The 19,407-nt window shown below is 50.5% G+C and overlaps 2 protein-coding genes across 2 annotated transcripts; one reads left to right on the top strand and one right to left on the bottom strand.

The window, feature by feature from the left end:
* Positions 1-32: 32 nt before the first annotated feature.
* On the bottom strand, positions 33-11,036 carry fam184b (family with sequence similarity 184 member B). The gene is made up of 18 exons (XM_047045089.1): positions 10,534-11,036; positions 7,352-7,540; positions 6,497-7,189; positions 5,727-5,862; positions 5,147-5,298; positions 4,465-5,019; positions 4,257-4,364; positions 3,838-4,136; positions 3,609-3,759; positions 3,415-3,534; positions 3,107-3,236; positions 2,573-2,703; positions 2,344-2,459; positions 1,839-2,198; positions 1,401-1,515; positions 1,196-1,303; positions 718-1,109; positions 33-551 (listed from the first exon to the last, which is right to left on the bottom strand). The coding sequence occupies exons 1-18, from the start codon at positions 10,678-10,680 to the stop codon at positions 458-460; spliced, it is 3,996 nt and encodes a 1,331-aa protein (XP_046901045.1). The 5' UTR covers positions 10,681-11,036; the 3' UTR covers positions 33-457.
* Positions 11,037-11,931: 895 nt separating this feature from the next.
* Positions 11,932-19,336, top strand: ncapg (non-SMC condensin I complex, subunit G). Its single transcript, XM_047045872.1, has 22 exons — positions 11,932-12,010; positions 12,370-12,497; positions 12,627-12,851; positions 12,971-13,199; positions 13,310-13,455; positions 13,584-13,668; positions 13,833-14,025; positions 14,800-14,949; positions 15,200-15,340; positions 15,521-15,644; positions 15,738-15,827; positions 16,032-16,217; positions 16,322-16,432; positions 16,616-16,735; positions 16,828-17,061; positions 17,146-17,327; positions 17,432-17,594; positions 17,835-18,002; positions 18,254-18,377; positions 18,625-18,672; positions 18,788-18,857; positions 18,953-19,336. The coding sequence occupies exons 2-22, from the start codon at positions 12,390-12,392 to the stop codon at positions 19,077-19,079; spliced, it is 3,024 nt and encodes a 1,007-aa protein (XP_046901828.1). The 5' UTR covers positions 11,932-12,010; positions 12,370-12,389; the 3' UTR covers positions 19,080-19,336.
* Positions 19,337-19,407: the final 71 nt, after the last annotated feature.

Raw genomic sequence — 19,407 nt, 5'->3', positions numbered from 1 at the left:
TACTTTTGCATTAAACAAATTCACTTTTGGTATTGTCAGTGTGTGTAGGTTCAGAAACAAAGTTATGGGTCTTGTTAAAAATATTTTTTTTACATATGCAAAACGTTCCTTCCTTAAAGAATCTGACCTGACATTGCTTGGTAATGGCTTGTAAATACACTGGAAGAGAGGGTGCACTGGTAAACTGGTGCTGACTCATTTAGATCATCACTTCAAGGAGAGGAAGGATGGAAGGATGCGTGTAAGAGTTATTTAAACAAGACCCGAGCGTATCTGAGTACAGGCCAAGCGTGTGAGAAGCACTTTTTGGTTGAACTTTGAGGCGATGTTGGCGAGATGGCATTGCTGGTGACGTGTGTATGTGTGTGAATGTGTGTTTGTGTAAATGAGACAATGGAGTATGTGTATGTGGCGCAATGCAGCAATGTTTTAGCTTCTGCTGTATTTCTGTGTGTGGTTAGAAGGAGAAGTATTTGGTGAACCACTCCTGCCTCTGTGGATCCCGACTCTCTGGTCCAGATCCACTTCCTCTCTGCTCCAAATATGGGCCTCTAAAAAACATGAATAATAATATCATACATAAAGAATATTCAAACATGAATTAACGCTAATGACATTGGCAAACTTTCAAAGCTCCTCAATTCATTTCTGACCACTATCCCTGTGTAATTGCCTTCATTAGGGGTGTAATAAACATCCGTGTACAAATACTGGTACCTGGTTGGCTGGCTGTGCTGGTGTGGGCGGGGCTCCTGCGAGGAGGAGCTGACGTAGCGAATTCCGGACTGAGCGGAGGGGCAAACCGGGAGGGGGGCGGTGGGGGCAGGGGTGAGTGGGGTGCAGGTGCGGGTGGCGTGGCTGCGGCCATGCTCCAGACCCGGGGACCGGGTGAAGGTGCGGGGGAGCGAAGGGGAGGAGTGCTGGAGGAGAGAGGCAGAAGCGTGCCTGTGGGGGAGGGAGGAGGAGGCGTAGGGGAGGGCGGAGGAATGGGCGGGAGTGGAGGAGGCAGAGGAGGGGTGGGGCAGCGTGGAAGAGTTATGGCGCGGCAGAGAGGGGGAAGAGGAGGGAGAGGAGCTGATTCGCGTTGGCGACTCCTCCAGGCGCCTTCTCTGCAACCCAACAGACAGGCTTTGATCAATTCTACGCAACATTACGCAATATCGTTTTAACACTACATCCAGGTTAGCAAGCTTACCCTAGTGGTCGGCGTGACACTCCCAGGGCGGGGCTTGTTGTCATGGAGTCTGGGGGAGCTGTTGTCCCCGGTGACGAGAGGGTGGAGTTGCTGTTGATGTCGTTCCTCCTAGAATGTTTGTGTGGCGGGGGAGGGGGGGGAGGGGGGTAAATGCATATAGCAGGGCTTGAAGTGTGTGTGTGTGTGAGAGTGTGTGTGGTCTCACCATCAGGCGTTTGATGAGCTGGTCCCTCTCTGCCAGTTTCTCCTGTAGTCTCCCCAGCTGCAGAACGTCACAACGAGGCTCTTTCCTTCTACATCTCTCCTCGCGCTCACGCAGTCTGGCATCACACACACACTCATTTTCACAATTGCACACACCCCAGTATCCCATACTTTCTGTATAACACATAATATTACACCTCCCACACACGTTTACACGTATATCACACATACAGCAGATAGACACATACACACACACTGCTAATACACACAAGGTAATATTCACAACTCATGTTCTGGTTCCACAGTCTTCAACAGATTACCAGGAGTATGTGCTCAGATTACATTTATCTCAGATTAACCTGGCTAGGATGCTCAGCAACACAGCGGCAGCTGGTAGTGTGTGTGTTTGTGTGTGTGTGTGTGTGTGTGCACCACTCACTCGGTTTCCAGGGCTACTATGCGTGACTGCAGGTGGGTTTGAGCATCGCTGTAGTCAGACACCAAAGTCTGCATCTCCTTCCTGTGTGCCCTCCTCATCTCCTCCAACTGTCCCCTTCTCCTCTCCTCCTCCTCCTCTTCCTCTTTCCTCTTCTCCTCCGCCACGCCCCTGTGCCCATCCTCCGCCCGCGTGCCCTCTCTCTGCTTGTGGGACTCCTCCAGTTTCTCGATCTCCTCTTTCAGCCGCTCCACCTCCTCTCGCAGTCTCTGGGCCTCGTCTCGGATCCTCACGTCCCTCCTCCTCTGGGCCTCCTCGCTCTCCTCGTCCTTGCCTCCCCCTGCAGCCTCCTCCTGCCCTGACCTGGAGGGAGGGCATGGAGGCAGGAGAGAGTGAAGGGAGAGGGGAACAAGCCCAGGGCGGAAAAAGGAGGAGAAGAGACGAAGGTGGAGTGGAATGAGGAGGAGGGGAAGGCTCTGGTTTCTCTCCTCCCTCTGGTCTGTCCTACCTGGCCTTCAGCTGTTCCCTCAGCGTGGCGTTCTCCCTCTGCAGCTCCAGGACAGCACTGTGACTCTCATCCAGCTGGCGCTCAAACACTTGACACTGGTTTTGCTGTTTGAGGTCCTGCACACACACACACACACACACACACACATGAACAAACACACACCGATGTGCGACACACCGATGTGCGACACACCGCGATGGGGAGGCTTCTCTGGGTGTCTGTGAGTTACCTGTTGCAGGGCCATCATCTGAGTGTGTGTTTGTAGTTCAGCCTGTAGGTCTTCAATCTGCTGCATGTGTCTCTGGGTCATCTGTCTGCTCCATTCTGTGTGTTGCTGGGTCAACTCAGCACGTTGTTTATCTGACACACACACACACATGCACACAGATACACACAGGCACACACACAGAGGAACACACACAAACACGGTTACAGAAAGGAAAATCAATGCTATGCCGCCCGTTGTCAAAGGTACCATGCTACTACGGCTGTTGCCATGGTGATAGTAACCTAGCTGGGTAAAAGTGCTTGTGCCTGTGTGTATCTGTGTCTGTTTGAGTGTTCTCTGTGTGCGTTAGTTTCTGGGAGTGTGTATCTGAACGTGTCTTTTCTGTGTGTGTCTGTATGTGTGTGTAGGTGTAAGATTGTGTGTACGTGTATGCATGTGTGTGTTTACTGAGTGTGTGTGTATATGTGTGTATGTGTAAGATTCTGTGTACGTGTATGCATGTGTGTGTTTACTGAGTGTGTGTGTGTGTGTTACCTAGCTGGAGGTGATGCAGTGTCTGCAGTCTGTTCCTCTCTGCCTGTATGTCTTCCTGAGCCTGTCTCTCCAGGGCTTGCAGTGCACGTGCGTGCCGCTCTGCGGCCAGCGAGAGGGTTTGAGGCTCTTCCTGGAAACAAAGCAGCCCACACACACACACACACAATACACACACAATACACACACACTGCATGTGTAGTTGCTCACCACTATGGAATTCACTGAGCTGCTAAATAATTCATTACACAGACGAGCCTTTGAAGGAGTTTTGTTTGTGTGTGTGATTGTGTGTGTGATTGTGTGTGTACCTGCAGCTGTTCCCTCAGTCTCTTATTCATCTCCATCGTCTCCTGCACCTCCTTCCTCAGCCTGTCAATCTCCGGGTTGCCATGACAATCATCTCCCGAACCCACCCTCTTCTTCTCCACCTATGACAGGGAGTCACTTCAGTCAAAGAGGAATTATTATTTGTATGTTGAAATTATGGGATGTGGTCATATACCTGTAGTTTCAGATCAACTAGTTGGGTCTGAAGATTGGATATTTGGTTCTGCAGCTCCTCCTCTCTGCTCTGACTTTGTTGGTTGCCCTCAGCAACGGCAGCATCCAGCTCTACCTTAAACTCTGCCCTGAGTCGCTCCTCACAATCCACCCTGGAGACACAAACACACACTCAAACACTCATAACCGTCATTACTGTCTATGCTCATAAAAAGGCAATTTGGTTCTACCTGATTCTCTCCTCAGTGTTCTGCTGGCTTTGTTCCAGAAGGTTTCTTTCAGTGTTCTGTCGACTCTGTTCCAGAACTTTTTCCTCAAGTCTGTGCTTGTCTATTCTAAGGGCTGATATCTCCCTCTGGTTTCTCTCTCTCAGCCTTTCCGCCTCGCCCTTGGTCTGAGCCAATCGGCTCTGAGTGTGCTGCAGCTCTTCCTGTAGACGGGAACAGTGAGGTCCGCAAAGGGTTGGGGTTTCACCGGCTTTTCCTCCCTGGTTCTCTTGCTGCTGGATAGCGGACTCTAACCGAAATATCTGGATATACACACACATATACACACACATATACACACACACACACACACAAAGAAGATCATTTACATTTAAACAGTTTTGACGGCCAATAGTGAATTTCATTGCTTTCGTACCTCTCACCTCATTGGTTGTCTTCTGCAATTGGGTCTGTAGATCCTCCCTCTCCCTTTCCAGTACCTGACGGACTTCCTCATTGCTAATCCTCTCTACCTCCAGACGCTCACACACCTTCAGACAACACACACACAGGATGAGGGATCAAGTGCATATGAAACAAGGAAAATCTAATCTGGAGGAAAGTGGGAAAACTCGTAAGTAAAGGACTGACCTCTTGACCTCTCTTCCTCTCAGCATGCAGCGCTTCCTGCGCGGTGTGTAGCTCGGCCGCGTGCCTCCGCATCACTTCCTCTATCGCTCGCCGCACCTGGTCCTTCAGTCGCTTCTTGTCCTCCTCCGCCTGTTCCCTCAGGCGTTTCTTCTCCTCCTCCACCCTCCGCTGGAGACTGGCCCTCTCCTCGTCCACCCGTTCCTTGTTTCCATCCAACTGCATCCTTAGCCGCACTTTTTCCACCTCCCGCTCTTTCCTCAGCCACTCTCTCTCCTCCTCCCCCTCTCTCCGCAGGCGCTCCTTTGCGTCCTCCATCTCCTTCAGCAGTCTCCCTCTCTCCGCCGTCCATTCGGCCTGAAGTTTCTCCCTCTCGGTCTTCTCTCTCTGCAGCTGTTCCTTCTCCGTCTCCCTCTCTTTCCGCAGGCGCTCCCTCTCCTCTTCCATATCCGCCTGCAGACGTTCTTTCTCCTCCTCGGCGTGCTTGCGAACGCGCCCCAGTTCCTCTCCCTGAGCCCTCACCATCTCAGAACGCAGGCTGGCCAGGGCCTCGGCATGCTACACACACACACACACAAACAAACACACAGATTGGTGGTTCAAGCGCCCTGTGTGCCAGGAGCCCTGTGTGTGTGTGTGCTTGTGTGTGTGTGTGCGTGTGTGTGCTTGTGTGTCTGTGTGCTACCTGGCGTATCTGGCGGGCGTGGTCGTTGTTCCTCCCGCTGCCCTGCAGCTCCAGCTCTCTGTTCCGTCTCTGCAGACGGTTCAGGTGTCCTTTCAGTTCTTCCACCTCTGCACACACGCACAGCTCACAGCCACCACGACTCAGCAGCTCCTCTGAGACACACACACATAGGTACGCACACACACATAGGTACGCACACACACACACATAGGTACGCACACACACACACATAGGTACGCACACACACACACATAGGTACGCACGCACACACACATAGGTACGCGCACACACACACGCAAAGGCACACGTTTCACCTCTGACTGAAGCAACAAAGCTTGATTGTTTGACTGGCTTCGATTGATCGATAGTTGGATGGATGGATTGATAGCTGGATGGATTGATAGCTGGATGGATAGATGGATGAATTTATGGATGGATGGATTGATGGATGGATGGATGGATTGATGGATTGATGGATGGATTGATGGATGATTGATGGATGGATTGATGGATGGATTGATGGATGGATTGATGGATGGATTGATGGATGGCAGGATGGATGGCAGGATGGATGGATCACCTGCTTTGTGCTGCAGCTCGTCCTCCTGCAGCAACAGCCTCTCTTTGGCCACGGCTAACTCCTCCTCTGCCCGCTTAGCTCCGCCCTCGGCCTCTGACACACGCTTCCGACCCAGCTCCGACTCCTCCTCCAGGTCCTAGAGAGACAGAGACAGAGAAATACAGTCAGAGAGAATGACTGACAGGGGAAGGCTGAAAGAAAGTCGGTTATGGAGTAAGACAAAAAGAAAGCAATATGTCGGCTATAAAAAGTTACTGTGGCTAATGTGTCAGCTACATGGCGTTATAATGGCTTCCAGCCAGGGACTTGGCATCTGGGCTATCCGTGGGTGTATGAAGCCCTAATGAGGGGTATTCATCCAGCCTGAGCTGCTCGTTAGCAGACAGTGATCAGAAAGAGAGCAGCACTTAGCGAAGACAGCCTGTGTTTAGCAGGGCCAGAACAGACGATATTAGAGAGGAAATGGGTGGATTTCTGGAGCTTGGAGTAGGGAGGGAGGGAATCAGATACATTTGTTGTAATGCATTGATTGTATTGTGGGTGTGTGTCTGTACAGCTGGTCTGGACGGGGACTGAAAAACAGCCTGGGACTTTGAAACGCAGACCGGCCCGCGACCGTGTATTTTAAATTATTTATTTTTTATTGTTGCATTATACCGCGGCCGTTTGACCAGCCGTTCGGGAAATCTCCTGACACAATATTTCAAGTTTTTTGTTTGTTTGAAGGTGTCGGTGTGTATGGGGGTGTGCGTCCTGTGGTGTGTGTGTACCTGTATCTTCTCCTGCAGCTTGACAGCCTGTCTTTTGCTTTCCATGAGCTTCTGGAGCTGCGTCTCCACCTCTTCCTCTGCCCTTCTCACCCTCTCCCTCAGCGCCGTGTGCATACCTTTCTTCTCCTCCTCCTCCCTTTCTTCCCACTGCCGTCGCTCCTCCCTTCGCGCCTCTTCCATTTTCTTCCTTATTTGCGCCATCTCCTCCTCCATCTCCCTCGTCCGTCGCTCCCACCCCTCCCTCTCCTCCCTCACCGCCTTCTTCCTCTCCTCGTCCGCACACCCCTTCTCTTTCCTCAGGGCCTCCACTTCTTGGGATAGGAGCAGCGATTTCTCCATCTCCTTCTCACCGGTCCTTCTTTCCTCCTCTCCTTTCTTCCATTCTTCATCTCTTTTCTTCCTCTCCTCCTCTCCTCTGTGCCTCTCCTCGATTCCTTTCCTCCTCTCTTCCTCGAGTGTCCTCCGAAGCTCCTCACACTGAGCCTCCAAGCAGCGTGTCTGCTCCCCGGCCTTCTCCAGTTCTCCCCCCAGTCTCAGGCCCTCCTCTTGGGCAGCACTGACCTTGGACTGGGCTTCCTGCCTCTCAGCGTCCGCATGCTGGAGCTTTTCCTCATACACGCTCCTCAGCTCTGCTTCTGCCCCACGCTCCCTCCCCTCAGCCTGGGCACGGTAGCTGTCAAAGTCAGCCTGCACCTGGAGGCACAGAGACCCATTTAGCACTCTCTGAAAGAAAGACAGCTATACAGAACCGTTTGTCCCTGTAAGGCCCAGATTCAAAAACCTTTTCAGGTCAAACGAGCTTGATAGAACACACACGCACACACACTTACGCACACACACAGAAATCCCAGATACCTGCGATCCAATCCTCTGATGCTCATCCAGAGATTCCTGAAGTTCAAGGAGGCGTGTCCTCAGGGCAGACTCCTCCCCCTCTTGGCATGTCTCCACAGCCACACGGTGCAGTGTATCCTGGTGGGCGTGGCTTAGGGACTGTAGGGCGGCCTCCTGCTCCTCATTCTTAGTGTTGAGGGAATAGATCACCTGGGGGGGGGGGAGAGAAGCTTATGTAGATACATGTGCTGTATCTAAACCTGCGAACACATCCTAAAATACAGTCAACCATTTCATAAGAACACAGCGTAAAATAACACATGAATGTATTTTCTATGTGTTGATAATTGGGCTCGGCTGTACACCCATCCAGTGGTAGAGTGAGACTTGGGAAGTCTAGAACGGGAGGGACGTGCGGAGAACAGCCTGCATGCCCCTCTTTTCACTCTATCCCCTGTTCCACGCACACAGTGTCATCATCTTCTATTACAGCCCTGACATCTCACTTGTCAGTATGCACATATGTGGTTGTGTGAGTGAGTGTGTGTTCGTGTGTGTGTGTGTGTGTGTGGAGGACACCGGGAGGGCTCATATTTTATCATGACGCCTCTATGTCTGTGACACAGCCCTGCTGGACATTCTGTGTGTTTGTGTGTGTTTGTGTGTGTGTTCCCGCCTGTGAGTGCTTCTGTGTCCCAATCCCACTCTCACTCACTGTGGCTTTAGCGTCAACACCCTCACCCACAAGGCCTGTACTGAATTACAACACCTAATCCTTGACTCCGGCTAACGAATGACATTGGCCCAAATACCAGCCCCTCAATCCCGCCCCTGTCCTGTCTCTCATGTAGCCTGCCGTCATGCCCTATCGGCTATCGGATCACGTCACTCCGTCACAAACTTTGACCTATGACTTAAGGGGAATAGAGTGACAAAGTATGACGTTTGGGTCTAAAAAAAGTTTGCATACAATATGGGCCATGTCTGTCTGTTTGATAAGTAAGAGACAGGGAGAAGGAAAAAGACACACTGATTAACAGGCAGACAGGCACTAAAAAAGCACATTTATGACCGGGTATCCAGTGTAGAGATTGGATATCCACCTCCTGTCCCTCTCTGTCCGAGCGAAGCGGTAACTATGATTGGTTGTTGTATTGGCAGGCCTATCTGGATGCCCAATCCTTCTCTCCCATCTCCTCTCTGGCTATAGTAAATCCCTACCCCAGGCCGTCAGATCGATCCCCAGGGTCGATAATGTTATTCATGTAGCGTTGGAGGCCAGAGGCCCTCCATATTGACAATAACTTAACAGTCAGCAAAGCGTGAAATTAATATACTGTCCATAGTGGGGAAAAGCTTTGAGACTTTTGCAGTGAGATTTTACACTGGTAGACACACACCTACATCAGACTCACTGGTCATATACAGTTATGTCAGCTGTGTGTGTGTTAGTAGTTCTTTTTTGTGGATTTGATAGTAAGTTGGATCTGAGGTAATCAATCAGGTCAAAACCAGCCTGCTATTTTCTTCCTGTGTGTTTGTGTGTGTGTGAGAGAGAGAGAGAGAGAGAGAGAGTACGAGCTTGGCTAGAACAGCTGTCCAACTCTTCCGTCCATCACTCTCCCTCTCATCCGTTATGCCACGTAAACACAATCCATCCTGATTGTTGGATATCTTTACTCTACACTTCTGGACTCTAGCGAAGCGAACCTCAGATCAGGCACATAGACTAGAGGAGGACTTACCAAAGGGACTGCAGTGTAGGATTTGGAGGGGGGGGGGGGGGTAGACAGACAAGTACGCAGAGTTAATGAGGGTAGGAGTACACAAGTGAGAAGTGGATGAGGGGTAAGTGGTCAGCACAAGGTGGAAGGGTGTGCTGAGGATAAGGGGGGGGGGGGGGGGAGAGGGTGCTTGAGGTATATAGGGTTACAGCCTATGACCCAGTTCTCCGTCTCCCCAAACAGATAAAATCTTGATGGTTCATAGGCTCACCCTGGGCCAGCCAGAGAAGGAGCTCGTGCACAACATGTCATCGAATGAAAGGGCTCATATTTCCAAAAGGGTTTGCTTGTCTCATTGATGGCTTGGACCAATCAGGTTGCTGTCATGGACTGAAGCAATTTGTCTAAGCCCCTGGAGTTGCAATCTCCAGTGAGATGCCCTAATGCGTTGTAATGGGGAGCTGAGAGCTTTGTGAGAGACAGGCAGGAGTGCAAGGTGAAGGTTGCCTAAAGTCACCCCTGATGCATACAGACACAAATGCTGACTTCACAATCTGTGTGTGTGAGATGACACCTAGGCACTTGACTCACCTAGGTACCGTTCACAGACTTTCGCACACCAAACACAGAGCAGAGGTGAGCCCTGCAGGGGGATGGGATAACTGCACTGTCATCAGTAATTGTCAGAATCGCCAACCTTCCCCCATATTCAAGCTTTAGGCTTTACGCTCTCACTTGCTTTCTTACACACACACATACACATTCACACACACATTCACACACACACACACACACACACACGCACACACACAAGATGTGCAGAACAGTGGATATATGGATAGACACAATTACACACAGCTTGCGTAGAGGTTTACAGTACAGTAACAGTGCACACATACATTACAAGAAAATAATCTATACTCTATTCCTTTCTTGTTATGAATCTTATCTCGTGGAACTTGGCGTTTGTGATAACATAGAACACAGATTCAGTACTGAATATCCATACATAAAGGATCTTAGATAGAAGCTGTTGTTTGCAAGCATGTACAATTTTCAGGTGCTATTATAGCCAAACCATTATCATGCCTTGACGCCCGGCTCGATCATCTTCCCATTAATCAATTTGTAGCTATGATGGCATGAGCTGCCAGTCAGATGGCTTATCAGTTGGATATCAACCGCAGTGATTGACAAGCGAGCTGGAGAAGTCGTGAGTTCAAAAGCGCGACAGAAAATAAAACAATTTCATTTAAGTTTCGATCTCGCAGCCTAATGTAGGCCCACAACTGTCATGCGATGAGGCGGGGTAGGCTAATATTGGTGTTTGCTTGACAACAAAACTGCCTGCTATCCCATGGGCAGCAAAACCATGTTAGGGACTGAATGTATTGGACATAATGATGACTGTGACACGATCTGAAATTCAGCTGCGTTACAGGCTACATGGCGCGTAAATTCTCCGGTGTTCTGTCTTACCTTGGTGAGCTGTGCTATCTTTTTGCACATCTTGCTATGCATCTGGTAGTCATATAGCTCCTGCTCGATGTTCTGGAACTCTGCCGCAGTCCCGTTAACAGTTCTTGGCCCTGGGGGCTGCGCCGCCTTACCGGCGCCCGAAGCCATAACCCAAGAGGGAACTTCTCTTGGACAGTCTGAATAATCCTACCGAATAGCAGAAAAATCCTCCAAATCAGACCTTGCCTATCAGTCATGTAAATCATTCCTTTGTCTGTAAACGTAAGACTCCCCTGCAGTGAATAGCAACACGAGCGACATGGTGCGAAACGTCTGTGGGGTTTCTCTCCTCGTGCGCTCGGTGGCCAAGTTTCCCCTCCGCTGTCCGCCCGGTGAACGCGGAGGTCACAGACTAGAATTCCATCGGGTACGAGCTCGCGCCGACAAACCCATCTCTGCTGACAGTCGTTTTTTATTCTAACGGTGAGCACTCGAGGATGAAGGCGTGCGTTACAACCACCTGTCTCGCGGCAGGGGAGGAGGGTGTGTGTATATGGAACATTACTGGAGACAGCTCGCGCGCACTGCTGCAGTGCAGCCCCGCCCTCCCAGTATTGATGTGTATCAACGATATAGCCTACAGTAGACTAGCCGTTAACAGGGAGTCACATTCTCAGTTGCCTATAATTTAATTCAATAATGCAATCAGTTTGTGTTGACTAGTTGGGATGAATGCATTCATAACGCAATTATTAGTAGGGTTTGTATGGCCATGTGTTGCAGGACTGTCCAATTCCTGCAGAACCCGAGCGAACCTTGTAGCCTAAAAGAAAATGGTCTGGTTCTGTTGGGAATGAGATGGTTATGGGAATGGGATGCACACCCGTTCAGTGCTTCTGTGCTTACTCGTCAGCGGCTACATTGATCTCAAAACTAACTTTTCATGACCCAAATTTTGGATGTAGGCTATATGTTTTTCTTCTTAATGGAGTGCCCTTCCCACGGGTGCGTTTGTCCTGACCTCGCTACAGCTGCCAGCATGCGAACAGCTGCGGCCTTCACAGCGCACAACAACAGACGGGTTGTAGACGCTGATTTAGATATGGCTATTATTATTTTTAGGGTAGGCCTATATGTCTGATCCCCCATTAATAACCTTTTGACATTCTCTTGAGCTTTTCAAATGTGATGTTGCTTAAAATAATAAAGGGTATGTCACTATGACTCAGCCAAATTCGTTGAAATGCTTGAAGCTATCAGTTTTTCTTATTTGTCATATTGACAATAATATATACGCCAATGCTATTTTATTTATTTTTCGGTTTATTATCCAACCATGAGAGCCATCTCAGAAGTGACTGGCTGATGGAAGAGGGCGGACGCTGTGACGTAGGCACGCAAAACCCCACTTACGTTGCATTTCTCACGAGATCGACAGTTGGATTTGAAATCAGGCGGCAGCGGAAGTGGAGAAACAGAGAGCGACAAAAGCAATAAGGTCAGAAGTTGCCTTTATTCCATCAATAAATGCTTAATTACACATATACTACACAGTGTTCGTGTAGTTGTTAAACACCATTAGTGTAATAATGTTAAAGTAATACATGTGTAACGCCAACGCTCCTAATCACAACACATTGGTTTCTACTCGGTTTGTCCGGGGAGAATAGTCGGGGCCCCGCGGGTTGAGGTGTGGCTAGTCTGTGGGCTGTGTTGAATGAAAACAACCTACTGTAGCTAACTTAGGTTGCTCGGTGTTATTTTGTCTCCGTCGTTTTAGTTAAGAACGCGTTAACTGTGGTACCTTAGTAAAAGTGAGGTAGACTCACAGCTTTGTTTGTACCTTGCTGTTTGTAGTAAACTGAACCAGTCTAAAGATGACGGCGGACAGTGAATTGGAGATCAAAGAGGCGTTTCAACGCGCCCAGAAGGGACATAACAACAAGGCTAAACTAGTGGCTAGCTTAAAGAACCGTTACAACAAGGTAAGTTAGTACGAGGTACTGAAATCTAGCTCCCCGCAGATGTTTGTGGTTCATGTTGCCATGTTAAAGCAGTATTGTATACATTTACCAATTAATTAATCACACGTTAATTCTCTGTCTTAACTTCAGTTGGAGGATAAGACCTTGTTCCACGACGAGTTTGTCAGCTACCTGAAGTACGCCATGATTGTGTACAAGCGTGAGCCGGCCGTGGAGAACGTGATTGAGTTTGTCTCTAAGTTTGCCACGAGCTTCGTTTCTCCTCCCAAGGAAGGCGAAGAGGAGGATGAGGAAGAGGAGGAGGAAGAGGAGGAGCATCCGTTCTTGAACTACATCTTCAACTTCTTGTTGGAGGTATTGCTTACTTAAATGTATTTGAACAACTGAAAACAAATGATCCACATAACCTCAGAGGCTTAATCCACTTTGTTTCTGTGTGTTAACCATTCACCATGGTCTCTTTCTCTGACTAGGCTCACAAAGCCAACAGCCACGCTGTGCGCTTCCGTGTGTGTCAGCTCATCAACAAGCTCCTGGGCAGCATGGCCGAAAACGCCCAGATTGATGACGACCTGTTTGACAGGATCCACCAGGCCATGCTGGTCCGCGTCACAGACAAGTTCCCCAACGTCAGGATCCAGGCTGCGCTGGCCATGGCCCGACTCCAGGAGCCCCAGAATCACGACTGTCCCACAGTCAAAGGTGCAACGCGCATGACCGTACAAACACACAGCCACACACATGGTCGTAAATACACGCCCGACGTCCGTCCAGAGTATCTGCTGAACTGTCCGCTGACCTCCTTTCTATAGCCTATCTGTTGATCCTGGAGAATGACGCCAACCCGGAGGTGCGTCGAGCTGTCCTCTCCTGCATCGCCCCGTCTTCCCTCACCCTGCCCAAGATCCTCAAGCGCACAAGAGATGTCAAGGAGAGCGTCCGCAAACTTGCATACCAGGTAGGAACACACGCACATTCTCTGACCCAGAGGACGCACTGGGTGTTACTGGCAGTCAGATCAATGGTAATGGGGTTTAAGGTGTCAGGATTCAGGGATGATGCCGCAGTGTGTCTCCTCTGTCACAGGTCTTGGCAGACAAGGTTCACATCAGGGCACTGAGCATCGCCCAGAGAGTCAGCCTCTTGCAGCAGGGCCTGCATGACTCTTCAGGTATTGTTTGTGTGTGTGAGGGGTCAGTTTAGATGCATTTATCTAGTCTTGCTGACTGTTTGCCTGACCTTAAGTTATTGTATCCAACCCTCTCTGTGTGTGTTGTGTCCAACCCTCTGTGGGTGTGTGTATTGTGTCCAACCCTCTGTGTGTGTGTGTTCCAGAGGCAGTGAGGGAGGTGATGCGCTGCCGTCTGCTCCCGGCGTGGCTGCGTCTGCTGCAGGGCGATGTGCTGGAACTGCTCCACAGGCTGGACGTGGAGAACTGTGCCCAGACCGCCCTGGAGATGCTCAGCGCCCTCTTCACGGTCACCCCCGCTGACGAGCTGCTGCAAGACCGGGTTCAGCTGGACAACAGGTACACTCAGAGGACAACACCCTCGCTTCTTCTTTGGCTCTCGACGAAGGCGGTCATGTTTTTCTCTCCTCCCTTCCCTGCTTGGCTCTGTCTTGTCTGTCTCCAGATACTCTCTTATCATCACTCTCCGAAACTAGAAGCCAAGGCCGTTGCTGGAAAACAATTCCCTTGGAGAGCGCTGAAGCGAGACTATCTTGCTCTTCCCTCCCCCCCCCCCCCCCCCCCCCCCCACCCACCCACATCTGTGGGTTTGTCTCTGCCCGGGTCATGACCAAGGATGTCTCCTTGTGGGAGAATCGGACTGATTGTGGCCTAGGTCGAAGGCGCCAACCCAGACCTACTCACACATTAACTTTCACCTAATACAGATATCACCACCCCCCCTCCCCCATCCAACGCTTTTGCCTGCTTGTTTCCCCAGGGTGGCTGGTGGGTCTGTGTCCAGCGCCTACTTGTTGTTGGGCTTATGATCTGAGGTTTTTGCCTGTTCCCACACTGTACTCCTCTAGGAACATTGTCTGGGGTTTGCCTTTTTCTCTCCTCATGTTATGCTGTAACTTTTCTAGTTGGTGCCGAAAATGGCTGCCTAGGTAGGCTCTCCTGCCAAAGTAAATTCCTTGTCTGTGCAAACTTTCATGGCGAATAAACACCAATTCTGAATCTCTGCACGTGATGTTTGTCAGTGTTCTCCTGGGTACATCTGGTATAGTGGTAATGTGTGTGTGTGTGTGTGTGTGTGTGTGTGTGTGTGTGTGTGTGTGTGTGTGTGTGTAGGAGGCTCATCCCAGTGGAGGCCCTGAGCTGTGAGAGCATACTCTACTGGAGGGCCCTGTGTGAGTTTGTGAAGGCCAAGGGGGACGAGGGGGAGGAGATGCTGGAGCAGATCCTCCCAGAAGCAGCCATCTACGCCGACTACCTCCATGGGTAACACAGCCCCCATGGGCAATAACCAGCACAGTTGTCTGTCAGCACTATCAGTCCTATTGTGGTTAGTCTGTTGTCAGTTTGTAGGCAATAAAACTAATCTGTGGTTATTTAGTGTTAAAGGAACCAGTAGACCCTCAAGTTTGATCTACTTAGGAGTAATAAATGAAATGGAACTCTGATACCCGAGTTTACAATGCTGTAGTGTGAGAGCCTGCTGTAGTGTGAGAGCCTGATGTTGTGACCGCAGGTACCTGAAGGACGTGCCGGTGCTGTCCGAGGAGCAGCGGGCAGACTTTGGTCAGCTGGAGATGGTCATGACCAAGGAGTTCATCTCCCAGCAGCTCATCCACCTGACAGGCTGCCTGGACACCAACGAGGAGGGGGGGAGGTGAGAGAGAGAGAGAGAGGGGGGTAGAGCTTGAGGGTGCGGTGGGCTTGTTGTCTCCTGTTGATTGTCTAGCCTCTATTCCAAGCTGTACACTATTGATCTCCCCTGGTGTCCTGAATCTATACTTGGAAAGTATCAGCTGCTTCAGTCGCACTGTCGTAACGGGCTGCTGTGCTTCAGGAAGCGAGTGGTGGCCGTGCTGAAGGACATGCTGGGGCTGCCCCAGACTCCCCCCTCCCTGGTCTCCCTGCTCACAGAGAAACTCCTGGGCTTGATCTCGGACGACCACAGGCGCATCCAGATGGTGGGTCTCTCTCGCACACACGCGCATGAATGGGGATGCTGTGAAACCAGAGTTTGTGGAATACATTGGGATGTCTGTGTTTGAACGTGACAGATGGCGGAGGTCATCTCGGATGTCAGAGAGCCCATCGTGGCGGTGAGTGCGCCGGTGGACGAGAACGAGAACCGCAGGAAGCAGGTCAAGGTGAGAAACCCAAGGAACCCAGAACCCCCCAATCCAGAAGTCCTGTCTCTCCATCTCTTTTTTACGTTCTCTACACATATCCCATCTTTCTCTCCTGGTTCAGCCATTAAACAATAGACGGCAACAACTTCCGTCAGCTGTAAACCCACTGCTTCTCCTTCTCTCCATTTCACCCTCTCCCCTGCTCTCTCCCTCCATTGCTAGCTGGCGGAGGTGAAAGTACGGATCCTGGAAGCCAAGCAAGCCCTGGAGGAGTGCATCACTGACCAGGAGTTCAACCGCGCCGCTCAGCTGAAGGACTCCATCATCCAGCTGGAGAACCACAGGAACCAGATGATGCAGGAGGCCACCCAGAGTAGCCAGCCAGACAAGGAGACACGCACAGAGAAGGTACAGGATACACACACGCACCCACAACCATTGGCCATAGGCTAGCTTCTGTTGAGTTTGTGCCCTTACTGTTTGTGTGTGTGTGTGTGTTCTGGCTCTCTCAGAGTGACCCAGAGACTCTGCTGAGGTGTCTTACCATGTGTGCGGAGCTCCTCAAGCTGTTGAGCATCAAGACGCGCATGGGACCCACTATGAGCGCCATCATCTCCTCACTGGTAATCAGGCTCATTTCCATCTATATACATCTAACATCAATGAGGCATATCTTAACATAGAGGCAGTTATCAGTTTGTAGCACGATGATTTGAGATCTTTTAACCCACCTCAGACTCTCTTCTTTGGTCTCCTCTTTCTCTCCTGTTTACCTTTTTTCATTTTGGTTTTCCCTTCTTTCTTAGATCCTGCCAAGCATAGCCAATGCCCAGCCAGCTGTTCGCAACATGGCTGTGGTGTGCCTGGGCACCTGTGCTCTCCACAGCAAAGAGCTGGCCAGCACACACATGGTGCTGTTGCTTCAGGTAACAACAAACACACACTGACTGACTCAAACCACACACAAACACAGACTCACTCACTAACACCTCCCTCCCTCATCTCTGTGTGTGTGAAGATCGCCCAGCTGGACGAGACCAAAATCCGCATCAGCGCCCTACGGGCCGTCATCGATCTGCTGCTGCTGTACGGCTTCCAGCTGCTCTCAGCCAGCCCCTCCCCCCAGCCAGCCTTGCCCTCTTATTCGTCTGATAGCCAGGAGGAGGAGCCAGGCCCGGTGGAGAAGGGGGAGGAGGACAACAGCACAGCCCAGTGCATCCTGAAAATGCTCTCTGACTTCCTAGACAGTGAGGTGTGTGTGGAGTCTGTGTGCACATGCGATTGTCTTTGAGGTCATAATCTGAGGTCTTACCTGTGTGTATGTTGGTATTTCTAGGTGTCGGAGCTGCGGACCGAGACGTCGGAGGGTCTGGCCAAGCTGATGTACTCTGGGCGCATCTCCAGCGCCAAACTCCTCTCCCGCCTGGTGTTGCTGTGGTACAACCCTCTCACCGAGGACGACACCCGACTACGCCACTGCCTGGGCGTGTTCTTCCAGCTGTACGCCCGAGAGAGCAGGTACCACACACACACACACACACACAGCAAGTACGTACAGAATGAATCAAACCACACACTCCTGAAGTCTACAGAATGCACAGAAAGTATGCCTGTGTCCTCAGGACTCACCAGGAGTGTGTGGAGGAGTGTTTTCTGCTGACTGTGCGGACTCTGCTGAACGCCCCCGCTACGTCTCCCCTGGCTGAGGTGGACGTCACCAACGTGGCCGAGCTCCTGGTGGAGCTGACGCGCCCCAGCAGCCTCATCAGACCCTCCAACACAGAGGTAACCATGACGCCAGCCTCATCACACCCTCCAACACAGAGGTAACCATGACACCAGCCTCATCACACCCTCCAACACAGAGGTAACACTCATAGAACAACCATGTCTTACACCCTCAGTACATCCTTACCCGGGACCCAGTGCCGTCATCAAAGCCTTGGCCTCCATAATGATATAACCTTGCACCAGCCTGTCCCCAGCTTATTCAAGGAAATGACAGCCAGCCTTGCTTGCCCTCAGGAGGTGTATGTCCATGACTACCTGGCGCTGCGTGTGTGTGGGGAGATGCTGAGGGACCCCACGGCCCCCGAGGTGCGTCTCTACGCCAAGGTTCTGAGCAGCCTGGAACTCAGCCCCAATGACACCACCCGGAGGGACCTGCTGTCCCTGCTGCAGCAGATCACACAGGTAAACACTACCATGGTCGCATGTGACTGACTAGGTGATACACGGGTCGTGCCTCCAACGTTCCCATTATTTCAAGTGAACTGAATCTGTTCCAAAACTTAAAGAACAATCGAGTTTCTGGTTTTCCTTCCTTTGCACCGGTTCAAAGCCTTGGATTCGAGACTTGTGATGAAGCTGTGTGCTTTTGGAGTCTTACCTTGTTATCCCACCTGATCTTTCCCTCCCCTCGCTCTCTCCCCTCGACTCTCCAGGTGGTAAAGGACCGTATTTGCCTCCGCGCTGTCGAGAAGCTGATTGGCCAGCTGGTAGACTCCAAGGAGCAGACTGAGCTTCTCAATGCCACAGCGCTGCAGCCTCTAGATGTCAATGCTGATGGTACATAAATATGTCCTAGCAGTCTGTTGCCAGCTTAACAGCAATTTATCTTTCTCTCCGCCCCTTGTGCCTAACAAGATTTCCACACAGCCCGTCATGGCTCTCTGGCGTAAAGAGATTAGCTACTATTATGGGAATATTACCATGTGGATTAAGAAGTGCCGCCCTGTCAAAATGCAGCGTGTACCCTAAACCTTTGTTAATCTTGCAAGGAAAACCACAGATAACCGTTCGTTTTCTCCTTCAGAGGTTGCCAGTGAAGATCCGTCCAAATCAGTCAAGAGACCCAAAAGAGGTAACTTCCTGGCATCTGAGGGTTAAGGTTACAGGAGTACATATCAGATGATTATCACATTTATGATAAACAATTATATATATGATCAAATGTGTGTGTGTGTGTGTGTGTGCAGGCCAGAGAAAAGCCACCACTGCCAAAGGATCAAAGAAGCCTAGTAGAACAGCAGAGTCCTCAGAGGAGAGGTGAGTGGGAAATGTCCCGCCACCTTCGCACCTGTATCTGACTCGCCTCGTTTTCTTTCGTGCCTTTCTCTAACGTTCCCCCCACGATTCCTCAGTGATGGGGAGAACGTTCCGGATTCCGTCCCAGCTGTTCGGCAGTCTCGTAGGGCCAAAACTGCTGCCCTGGAGAAGACCCGGCTAGACCTCAGCGCGCTCATCAACCAGGAGGCCAACACGTCATAGGTCAGACTGACTTCACGCTAGTCAACCATCCATGATCTCAGTACCACCTCAACTACATGGATTAACAAAATGGTGGAAATGTAAGAGGTAATTGGGTTAGGTTGGGGGGGGGGGGTTCTGTCTAATAGTAAGAAAGTATGTTTTCATTTGTCTCATCTGAAATGGGTTTTTGCAATGGATTTTATTCTTAACTGCAATCCCAATGTTCTGTCTTTCTATTCTTGAAGTAGAATAGAAAGTAACTTTTATATCAATAAAAAAAATCTTTGAACAAATTGTGGTTTTGCATGCAAAGTAACATTAGACATTCCACTGTCCGTAACAAATG

This window comes from Hypomesus transpacificus, chromosome 22 (assembly GCF_021917145.1).
Source record: "Hypomesus transpacificus isolate Combined female chromosome 22, fHypTra1, whole genome shotgun sequence".
NCBI classification, from domain to species: domain Eukaryota; kingdom Metazoa; phylum Chordata; class Actinopteri; order Osmeriformes; family Osmeridae; genus Hypomesus; species Hypomesus transpacificus.
This window is presented reverse-complemented; position numbering and strand designations above follow the sequence as displayed.

What these genes read in the sequence shown, in the direction of transcription:
- fam184b (XM_047045089.1), bottom strand. Translation starts at nt 10,680, where the DNA reads ATGGCTTCGGGCGCCGGTAAGGCGGCGCAGCCCCCAGGGCCAAGAACT. An exon ending in AGATAGCACAGCTCACCAAG is followed by an intron (nt 7,541 to 10,533) that starts GTAAGACAGAAC and finishes CCCCCCCCCCAG; the next exon opens with GTGATCTATTCCCTCAACAC. An exon ending in AGATGATGGCCCTGCAACAG is followed by an intron (nt 2,460 to 2,572) that starts GTAACTCACAGA and finishes GTGTGTGTGCAG; the next exon opens with GACCTCAAACAGCAAAACCA.
- ncapg (XM_047045872.1), top strand. Translation starts at nt 12,390, where the DNA reads ATGACGGCGGACAGTGAATTGGAGATCAAAGAGGCGTTTCAACGCGCC. An exon ending in CGGGTTCAGCTGGACAACAG is followed by an intron (nt 14,026 to 14,799) that starts GTACACTCAGAG and finishes GTGTGTGTGTAG; the next exon opens with GAGGCTCATCCCAGTGGAGG. An exon ending in TCAGACCCTCCAACACAGAG is followed by an intron (nt 17,595 to 17,834) that starts GTAACCATGACG and finishes GCTTGCCCTCAG; the next exon opens with GAGGTGTATGTCCATGACTA.